The sequence below is a fragment of the Nannospalax galili genome, unplaced genomic scaffold (genome assembly GCF_000622305.1).
Source record: "Nannospalax galili isolate Female #2095 unplaced genomic scaffold, S.galili_v1.0 scaffold760, whole genome shotgun sequence".
In the NCBI taxonomy this organism is placed as follows: Eukaryota; Metazoa; Chordata; class Mammalia; order Rodentia; family Spalacidae; genus Nannospalax; species Nannospalax galili.
The window spans coordinates 1,132,364-1,143,445 of record NW_008347555.1 but is presented as its reverse complement, the minus strand read 5'-3'; the positions used below and the strand labels follow the sequence as shown (position 1 = coordinate 1,143,445).

The window sequence follows — 11,082 nt, the reverse complement described above, 5'->3', positions numbered from 1 at the left end:
TTTTTAATTTTATGTGTATGCATGTATTGCCTGCATGTAGGTAAATGTACCTGTGTCGTGCCATACCCGCAGATGTCAGAAGAGGCTGGCAGATTCCCCTGGGACTGGAGATACAGACAGTTGTTAGCTACCATGTGGGTTCTGAAAGAACAACCAGTGTTCTTGACCACTGAGCCATCTCTCCAGCAAGGACAGGGATGCTTTAGGAATTTAATTATTTCTTAGACTTGAAAACACTTTGAAAAGTATAGCAAGTTCTGGAAACATAAAAAGACAAACATTTGTCTATGAATGGAGGTGCAAAAGGGTGGCCCACCTGGCAGGATCAGCCGCAGGTACCCAATGTAGTAGGACCAGGCCAGCCCATGGGCAACATTGAAGTTCTTTTTTTCACAGACTGCAGAGATTTCCGCTGGGGCCAGGCACTGTGAAGAGCAGGATGGACCTGGGGGTACTTCTATGAAGGACATCTACAGCTCTCCTCCTCCAGGAAGCTTTCCCAACTTGCTGTCTACTTGTTCTTTCTGCTGCTGTAACCCCACCATCCCACTTTATAGCCCCACTTCCAGGACTCCAACCTTTAAACTAGTCCCAGTCCCAGTCTCAGTACTGAACTCAGGGAGGTGAACACTAGCCACAGTCCCACCTGACCACACCTTCCTCAGTGTCATACCTGGAGGCCCAGGAGGATGCTTAAGGCCTGTGAGAGGCCCAGAAGGGCAAGCATCCAACTGAGAGGCAGGCCATCAGTCTTTGGGAGGGAACAGTAGAAATAGACAGACAGTACCAACAGGGCCATGCGGCGGATGGGGCAGCCCAGGCAGGCGAGTGTAGCCTTCCAATAGCTGCCTTGGTACCTGCAGGGGGCAGCAAAGCCTTAGATCCTTGCTCAATTGAAGCTAGGCAGATTCAGGGAAGGCCAGGGTTAACAGTCAAGGGTGTGACACTTGAAGGTTACCCAATCTACATGGAGACTGCAGAGGGTTACCTGGATTGGACGTGGCATAGTTCTTCAACCAGACAGCAGACCTCTTTGAACAGCAGTCCCAGCTGCAGGGAGGCTAGGTGGAGCACCAGGTACTGGAGAGTGTGACTTGGTGGAATCCCAACCCCCGAAAGGATCACCAAGCTAGCCAGCAGCAGGACAAAAGCTGCCTGTTGGGTCCGGTGACCTCTGGGATATGGGATGGATGGATGTAGTCTGAAGTATGGCATCTGTGGTAAGAAAGCCACAACCTGGGACTGGAGAGATGGCTCAACAGTTAAGAGCACTAGCTGCTCTTACAGAGGACCCAGGTTTGATTTCTAGCACCCACATGGTGGCTAACAACTGTATGTAACTCCAGTTCCAGGGGAATTCAACACCCTCTTCAGGCATTGCACAACACCGGTACACTTACACACATGTAGGCAATACACTCATACACATAAAAAAATAAAATATAATAACAAAATATATGTATTTTTGGTCTTTTTGAGATAGGGTCTCCCTGTAGCCCCAGCTGACCTGGACTGGAACTCACTATGTAGACCAGGCTGGCCTTAGAAATCCACCTGCCTCTGCCTCCCAAGTGCTGGGATTAAAGGCAGTTGCCACCATAAAAGAAAAAAGAAAGTCATAACCATGCTCCTGGTATGCTCTTGCCCTTTAGGGATTGAGGTTCTGACTGATTTCCTCCCTGGGTCTCCCTTCCCTGATGCCCAGCCATTCCCATATAAGCAGCTCTCAGAGGTGCTTCTAGAGGATGTCCTGGGTATACACCATCCCACAGCACCTATCCATAAGAGATCTATTGTAAACATGTGCATGCCCACACATGCATGCCCCACTGAGCCCTACTCAAACCACTAGTGCGATAAAGAAAGATGTGACAAACCCAGACCCAGACCTTGAAGTGTCCTATGCCACCCAACCCACTCAGGGACCCTTGGGAGACCGAGGCCCTGGCCTCCAGAATAGTCTGGTCCTGGATTCCCAGGGCGTGGGCTGCTCCTGACCCTACCTTCTGCCTCCTGGACTCAGGTGTTCCTGGGAGACGATGGACAGTGAAGAGTGTACTGGCAAACCGCCTTTCAGGGTGCAGCCTAAAAATGAAACGTTAAAAACAACAGCAACTTCTTCAGCAAAACCCTGGCCCTGGCCCTTTGCCAGATCACAGCTTTGGGTATTCTGAGAAGTGTGTTTCCTGCCCTAAAGGGAAGGAAGAAGCTTCCCACCCGGGTGAAGCTTCAGTCACTCCCTTCCACTGCTCTTTGCTTCACCCAAAACTGAGGGTATTCAAAAAAATCACTCTCTTACCTGCAGCTACAATCCAGCCACAATCAAGCTACCAGTATGTAACTCATCTAGCAACATGTGGCAGAACTCCACACACAGACCAAAGGTGACACAGCTCCACAGGATTCCCAGATGCTCACAGATCCTCTTCTGCAGCCTGAGACCTCAGCAGGGGTGGTTTGCGGGCCTGTAAACAAGCATGCTACTTTCTGAAACCAGACTTTTAAGCAGAGTTTGGTGGGCGGAGGCTAGGAGAGGAGTGGTGCTGTGTTCTATGCACAGGAAGTGATGAGGTCTGCAACTTCAGTGGAGGCGATTAATGGCACTAACAAAAGTGTTGCCTTGGTACAGACTCTGCCAAGTGCTGCACATTCCACTTCACTCAGTCCTCCCAGTCACCCACTCTGGGAGCTCTCCATGTTTGTTTTTCTTTTTTTTTCTTTTATTACATTAACAATTTTTTTGTCAGTGAAGGGTACATACCACGGGTGGTGGCATGTGGAGGTCAGAGAACTTGCAGGAGTCATTTCTCTCCTTCTACCACATGGGTCCCAGGGATCCAACACAGATTGTTAGCTTTAGTGGCAAGCTCCTTTTTCTTCTGAACCATCTGGCAGGTCCTTTATCCTCATTTTACGGGGGTATGATTTGAAACCCAGAGAAGTAAAATAACTTTATCCAAACAAGTAAGGACTTAGCACCTGACAAGTCACTCTGAAATCAGATCTATGCCTTGATTTCATGAGCAGATGCAAGATGCCAGGACCATAGTTTATATACAGCTTCCCTGGTATAGGGAGTGCCTGGGGGCTGCTGTCCCTCCCAGGCCATAAAGCCCTCTCCCAGACCCCTCCCACATCTCAAGCAGACACAGAAAGACACACATTCAAAGATGCCTCCTGGCTCCCGGGAACAATTTATTTTCCTGGAAAGTCTCTGATTTCTGAAATCATTTCTTTATACTGTAGGGAATTCCCTACATTTTCCCTTCCTCATAATTGACTCAGATAAAGGGCTGAAAGGATAGATGACAGCATTTAAACAAGGATTACTCCATGCACTAGAAATCTGGATGATTTTTACATTCTGTTTCTCCCTTTTTTGCTTATTACATGAATCACAAATTATTTGTACAATGTTTAAAGCATGCAGTAGAAATCTGGGTGTGGTGGCGCATGCCTATAATCCCAGCACTGAGACAGGAGAATTGCTGCAAGTTTTAGGCCAATCTCATCTACATAATGAGCTATAATAGTATTCAGTAAGGAGAAAACCCCTTCCACGTTGCCTCCATCTTGGCGTTGCTTTCTCCTTGTTCTGTCCCCTCATACTCATTCACTGCTCTTGGCTCTCTTCCCTGAGTTTAAACTCACTCTGATGGAGTGTATGCTTTCCACTAACGGTCCTGGGACCTGGTCCCTTAAGCTGTGCCTGGTAGTCAAGAACTGCCAATGATGGAGGCCAGAGAGACAGGGAGGCCAGCAGAGCCTGATATATAGAATACAGTCCACGTGCTAGCCTGGACTAATTAGAACAAAAGCTCCTGTACAGTGGACAAGAGAAAGAAAGTTACTGAGGGGCAAGGTCCCACTACCTAGACCTTTAAATTCCCTAACATGAGTTCCTGTACACATTTTGTTTGCTTTGTTTTGAGACAGGGTCTCAAGTAGCCCACGCTGTCTTTAAACTCAGTATTTAGCTGAGGATGACCTTCAACTCCTGATCCTCCTGCCTCTACCTCCCTTGAGATTCCAGATATGCACTACCATGCCAGTGCTGCACATCTTTTGTCCATGCATCCCCTACAGTTTGTTCTGTTCTAGAGATTATTCTAGGCATGGCTAGGACTGCTGGTGAACCTCTTTTGCCTGGCCTTGAACTGGCACCTACAACTGACCAGAGTGGATGGGCATAACATAACTATCCAAGTTAGTTATTTACAGACATGATAAGGGCTATCAAAGATGCATTTGGCTTGCTACACTGGGGGTAGGAAGCGGAGGGGACTGGAATTCCCAAGTCCAGACCTCACTGAAAGTATGTCAATTAAGTTGGGTTTGGAAGAAGTAGGGGAGAGATGGGGAAGTGTATAAAAAACATTCCAAAAAGAGCAGCATACACCAAGGGGTCAGCTGGATCTTAGCCTGTGGAGGATAGAGAGTATCTGAAACATGTTGTGGGAGAGCTGTCTATATACTCTCTAGGGCTGCTATAACAAAATATCACAAATTACATGGCTTAATATAACATAAATTTATTCCTACCAGGTATAGTGACGCATACCTTTAACTCCAGCATTCAGGAGGCAGAGACAGGCAGATCTAGATGGAGGCCAGTCTGGTCTATATAGTGAGTTCTAGGTCAGCTATGGCTACAGGGAGACCTTGTTTCAAAAACAAAAACATCCCCACAAATTTATTCCCTTAATTTCCTCACAGTTCAGGTGGTCAGACACCAGGAATGAAGACATTGGAGCCTTGCTTCCTCTGAAGGAAGCACTCAGTTTGAAGTTTCATTCCCATTTTGAGATACTAAGAGCTTGGGAACTTAGTCCAACCACAGTGTATAGAAATGGGGCCTTTCAGAAGTGATTGTTGTTAGATAAAGTCATCAGGGTGGAGCCCCATGATTGATGGAGAATCCAGTGGAGACTCATATTCGTGTTGCTTGTCTTGGCCAGGCATGGTGGCACAGTCCTGTAATCCCCGCATATAGAACATGGAGGCAGGAAGATAAGAAGTTCAAGGTCATCTGTGGCTATACAGTGACTTTCAGAACAATCTGGGCTATGTGAGAACCTGTTTGGAAATCCAAAATAAGCAAATAAATAACAAATACATATCCCCTGTCTTGTGCCCCATGATGCCCTGCCTAGATATTCTGCTGGCAAGAAAGTCAACACTATATGAGGACCTTGGACTTGAAACTTGAGTTGAAATAAACTTCCTTTTTTTGTAACTTAGCCAGTTTGTATTATTAGCAACAGAAAACAGACTAAGACATACATGCATGCTGGAGGAGAGGACTTCAGCACATCTCCTTGGGGATGTAATTGAATCCTTCACCTGGTCAGAGATGTAAGAAGCCTGAAAATTGACTGGGACCCTGTGGCCAAGGCCTGGGAAGCATTGTGCTGGGGTCCACATGGGACTGTCCTCAACACTTACACAGACCAGCTGTACAGGCAGTCAGGGAGCTCAAAGATCTTCCAGACTGACCATCTCATCAGCCAACAAGGAGGCCAAAGGCAATGGAAGGAAATTAGGTACAAGTTGCTGTCTGGCTAATAGGATGTGACTCTTAAGGTCTTTGTGATTGCTTCTTCTTTCCAGACACCCAGAAATACTAGTCTGAGCAGGCTCTAGTTTCTATTTCCAACCCAGTTCTACTTCCCACAAGTGTTCTTTGAAACTCGCTGTCAGTGTTCCTGGAAGAGAAACAAGCCCATGCATACACTCGGTCCTGACAAAGTATGAATGGGTAGGGAAGCCTCTGGCCTCTCAGAGGCACTATATCTCACACAATCTCAGTATCCCTTAATCTTACAAGGATGGAGACATTGGGGAGGTTTTAAATAACAGTGACCCCAGTGGACTTGGGATCCAGTCTGGGCTCTGCCTCTCCTAGCTGTGTGACATTGGCCTGTTAATTCAATCTCTCTTATTTATTTATTTATTTATTTATTTATTTATTTATTTATTTATTTATTTTATGAGTGTATTGCCTGCATGTATGTATGTACACCCATGTCGTGCAAAGCCCATAGAGGCCAGAAGAGGGTGTTGGATCCCCTGGAAGTGTAATTAAGGATAGTTGTTAGCTGCCATATGGGTGCTGAGAATTGAACCCGAGTCCTCTGGAAGAGCAGACGATGGTCTTAACAACTGAGCCATCTCTCCAGCTCTCATTGATCCATTTGACCTTCAGTTTTCACATACCAAAAATGGAAATAGCAACACCTCCTAGATCATAGGACTGGGAAAGAAGTAGAAAGAAGTAATGTGTTGTTGACTTACTTGTAAATGTTTAGGACTGGTAACTCTAATTCTACCATCATCACTGACAGCCATACCATGGAGTTGTCTGCCCATCATCTGGCTCTATTGTGGGTTTAAGTCATTTCTGCATACAGAGAGATTTGATGTCTCATCCAACAAGCTTCTAGTTTGTTGCCCTTCATCATGATTTCATTGGCTTATCATATAGCTGTCCAGGTATAATGTCCTCCCTGGGCAGGATGACACAAGATTAAGAAAAAAGATGCTTGATGATGGCAGGATTACGGGTGGGGAAGCATAGCTGGCTGAGCTGCAGCTTCTTCAGGGAAGGAACAACTGACTCATGTTCTCTGTAGGAAGGGAGTATATATGCATGATGTGTGTGAGAGAGAGAAAAAGAGAGACAGAGTCAGAGAAAGATGGAGAGAGAGAGTACATGTGCCAAGGCATGTGTGTAGAGGCTAGAGGACAACTTTATATAATCAGTTCTCTCCTTTCACTTTTTCCTTTTTTTGGTGTTTTCGAGACAGGGTCTCCCTGTAGCCCCAGCTGTCCTGGAACTCACTATGAAGACCAGGCTGGCCTTGAACTCACAGAGATCCGCCTGCCTCTGCCTCCGAGTGCTGGGATTAAAGGCATGCGCCACCACACCCAGCTATTCTCCTTTCACTTTTTATGAGGGTTCCAGAGATCAAGCTTAGGCACCAGGTTTATGCAGCAAACACCTCTACCTGCTGAGCCATCTCACCAACCCTTTTTTTAATTAATTTTTTTGAAGGAGAATCTCATGTAACTTAGTTCAAACTGACCTTGAACTTACTATGTGGCCAAGGATGTCCTTGAAATTATGATCCTCCCACTCTGCTTCCTGTGCCTGTGTGAAGATATGAACCCTTAGCTTCTGCTCCTACTCCAGCCACCTGTGCTGCCATGCCTGCCATGATGGACTCTTGTCCCTTTGCAACCATAAACTAAATAAACTCTTCCTTTTGTAAGTTCCCTTGGTCATGATGTTTCTATCACAGCAACAGAAAAATCACTAATACAGTAACTGGTACCAGAAAGTGGGCTGTTAGCTGTGAAGAACCCAACCATGTGAGTTTTTGGAGGACTGTGGAAGACTTTGAAAGTTTGGGCTAGAAAAGCAGTTGATTGCTGTAAGTAGAGTTTAACAGGCCATTCTAGTAGGAGCCTGGAAGAAAGTAGTGCTGAGAACAATGTAGTTCCAGAGGGAAATAAGGACTTAAATAGCAATTGGGATATTTTGGCAAAGAGTCTGGTTGGAGTCTGCCCATAACCAAAAAGCTTGCCTGAAGCTAAGTTGAAAAGCAATGGAGTAATTTCTTTGTCAGAGGATATTTTAAGGCAGTCTTATCTGTAGAAATGGTGGTGTGTGGGGCTGGAGAGATGGCTCAGCAGTTAAGAACATTGGCTGTTCTTGCAGAAGACCTGTATTCAAATCCCAGCACCCACATGGCAGCTACTGTTTGTAACTCCAGTTCCAGGGGAATCCAACAGTCTCTTCTGTCCTCTGTAGGCATTGCACAACATCGGTGCACTTACTACATGCAGGCAATACACACATACACATAAAAACAATAAATAAAATATTTTTTAAAAAAAGAAATGGTGGTGTGGCTATTAATGATGAATATTATGCAAATGTGAAAAAGAATAGATGGGGCAGAAAGAAATGCAGAATGTACAGGTTGGATTGAAAAGGAGCACTGGGAAGATTAATATTGGAGCCAAGGCATGTGCTGAAGGAGAGGATCCCTTTGATAAAGAGATTAGAGAAATTAAAGAAAGGCCTAGAGATTTACACTTAAATAATGCAGAGAATGCCTCCAGGGCAAGACCACACCCAGCTAAACCTCCAGCTTGTGAAAGGAAAATGCTGGGAATTTCTATTCCTAGAAAACCACAGCAGAGAAAAGCTTCAAAAGTGGTTGAAGCAGGCCAGGGTCCATCCCAACCTTGGCAGTGTCATTCACCTGGTACTAGCTTTAGAGGCATGAAAAATGCAAGAGTGAAGGACTCATCGGTTCTCCCTCCACGGTTTCAGAGAGTTGCTAAGGCAATGTGCAGCAGGAATTTCCCTGCATAAAGAAGGCCCTGATAGGCCATTGCATAAAGTTGTCAAGGTGAAGCCTGTCTGGTCTTCTTGACATTAGTGATGCCAGAGCTGTGAGGCATATGCCAAGGAGAGCTGCATACAGGGAATGGTACCAGCCCAAGAGAGAGATGTATGATTCACATAGCAAAGCTGGAGAGTCTGAGCCATCTAAGCCCTTTGAAAGTAAAGTCCCAGAAGTTGGATGTGGAGCTAGTGGATTTGGTGTTTTCCCTGCTGGTTTTTGGTCTTGTTTTGGCCTGGTATTTCCTCACTATGCCTCTGTTCCTCCCTGTCTTAGTTTGTTCTTCATTGCTGTGACAAAACACTCTGACCAGTACCAACTTGGGGAGAAAAGGGTTTATTTGTCTTACATCTCCCCGTGTCACATTTCATCATAGAACCCAAGGTAGGAACACAGGAAGGAACCTAGAGGCAGGAGCTGAAGCATAGGCCATGGAGGAATGCTGCTTACTGACTTGCTCCCCTGGCCTGTGCTTATCCTGTTTTCCTCTACAATACAGGACCACCTGCCCAGGGGTGCTACCACCCACTGTGGACAGGGCCCTCACACATCACTCAGCAATCAAGAAAATACTTCACAGACATAGCCACAGGCCAGTTCAGTGGAGACAATTCCCCACCAAAAGCTCCCTGAACCAAGGTGTCAAGTTGACACTAAAGCTATCCAGCACAAGATGATTTTTAAAAGAGGCATTGAGAATGTAGGCAAGTAGTCAGATGTCTGAGAATGGAAGTTTTTAAAACTTTGGTCTCATTTTTAATTGTATGCAGATGTGTGTGTGTGTGTGTGTGTGTGTGTGTGTGTGTGTAGGTGTATATGAATGCAAGTGCTCAGCAATGTCAAAGTCATTGAATCCCCTGAGCTGCAGTTTTAGGAGTTTGGGAACTAAACTGGATCCTCTTCAAAAACAGTTTGTGCTTTTAAATGTTGAGTCATTTCTCCAATCCTGGACATGAAATTTGGGGGTGCTGAGAGAAGAACAAGTGCATAAGGACTAAAATGAGAGTATGGTTAGCAGGTAAAATAATCCAGTCAGTTTTGTGGGGAGCCTGGAATAGTATGGGTGAGAGAGGAATAGCAGAAAATGGACCCATGAGGACATGCAGCTGCAAAACATCTAGAGAATTTGATGACCATTGTAAAGGCTTGGCCTGTCCCAAGATAGATGGAATGCAATTAGGGGATTTTTAAAAAGTAGTGTGATTGCACGAATATTATCACATTACCATGGGGTTCTTTATGATAATTTCAATGTATTGTTTTGTATATCTGTGACATATTAATCGATATAGCATCTAATTGCAATGATATTTAAGTAAATCACGTCAGCCTGACTCTAAGTGTTGAAGAATTTGCTGTTTTTTCTTAATATTCCTAGTATTTTATGTTCACTGTTGCCTGGAGAAATTTTACTGTTTGACATGTATTATAATTATGAAGTCATATTTTCTACTACAGTATGTACTGATTGAGAATAATTTTAGTATATTTATCTTGACATGTAATTCATGACAAAATGGTATTTCACAATATTTAACAGAACTTGTAAAATGAATGAAGGACAAAACATTGTATATTGATTCGTTTATTTCCAAAATTCTTATTGTCTAGAAAGTAAGTACTAGGATAGCAAATACTGCTATTTTTCTCACTTTGGATATTCATTTTCTAGAATAGTGTCATAACTTGCCAAAAGTAATTGCCTAAAAAATATGTTAAGTAGTTGTGTATGCTGGCACACACCTTTAAGTGCAGCACTCAGGAAGCAGAAGCAGGAGATCTCTCTGAGGTTGAGACCATCCTGGTTTATATAACAAGTTTCAGTTCAGCTGCCCCTAAGGGAGGCCCTGTTTCCCCCAAAAATGTATTCAGTAAATGAGGAAGTGTGATAATTTTAGAGATGGTAAATTGAGTGCCCAAAATATCAAGTGATTACTTAAGGTCACACATGTGAGTCATGTGTGAGACAGAATCCAAGTACAGCATATTTATAATAATGGATTGACTTTTTGTGTTGCTAATGTATTTATTTATTTGTGCAAGCAATTTATTCAGGTTAAGTCATGTTCTTTATATCATACTTTCATGGGAAAGCACTCTAAGAAGAGATATGATGCATTTATTTTTCAGCAAAGGGATGCAGAATTGTAAATATGTTAATATATTCATACTTTTGATTATTTGAACTGCAATTAAATATCTATTAACATAAATCAAAAATACATTAGAGCACAGACAATGAAAAACCCCAAAGCAAAACAATGAAAGTTCGTTTTACTTCTTGTAGTCTAATGTTCAGGAATATGAAAATGAATGCACAGTATTTGTCAGTCTCAATATGATTGTGTGTTGTGTGGGAGGCAAGATGAACATTAAAGTAAGACTGCACATAATGGGAATTGTATGCCTGGAGCCTTACATCTCATCAGACTCTGGAAGAAATTAGAGGGGGACACAAATACACACACACACACCCTAATTGATCTCTGAGTTACTTGGGTGACTCTGTCTCAATATACCAGAGGATAAACTTTGAAAAGTCTAACTGCAGAGCACACACAATGAAAGAGTTGATTCCAGGACTCAGCACCTAATCTGAGTAATTCCTAAAATGAGATTCACTTTTTTCAGTCTTGAAGAAAGCAAAAATATGTGTGTATATATATAT

General features: G+C 43.9%; 1 protein-coding gene across 3 annotated transcripts in view; it reads right to left on the bottom strand.

Moving 5' to 3' along the window:
- The window catches only part of Tmem173 (transmembrane protein 173), a 7,864-nt gene extending 5,373 nt beyond the window's left edge, over positions 1 to 2,491 (bottom strand). For 2 of the 3 annotated variants that reach the window (XM_029568908.1, XM_008844288.3), the window contains exons 1-5: positions 2,300 to 2,491; positions 2,004 to 2,085; positions 989 to 1,215; positions 674 to 857; positions 317 to 425 (exon numbers count right to left, since the gene is read on the bottom strand). In XM_029568908.1, coding sequence (XP_029424768.1) covers positions 317 to 425; positions 674 to 857; positions 989 to 1,215 — 520 coding nt within the window. In that variant the 5' untranslated portion in view covers positions 2,004 to 2,085; positions 2,300 to 2,491. Of the gene's footprint in view, positions 1 to 316; positions 426 to 673; positions 858 to 988; positions 1,243 to 2,003; positions 2,086 to 2,299 lie in introns of all 3 variants that reach the window. The other variant, XM_029568909.1, reaches the window with a different exon arrangement.
- Between the last annotated feature and the right edge of the window lie 8,591 nt (positions 2,492 to 11,082).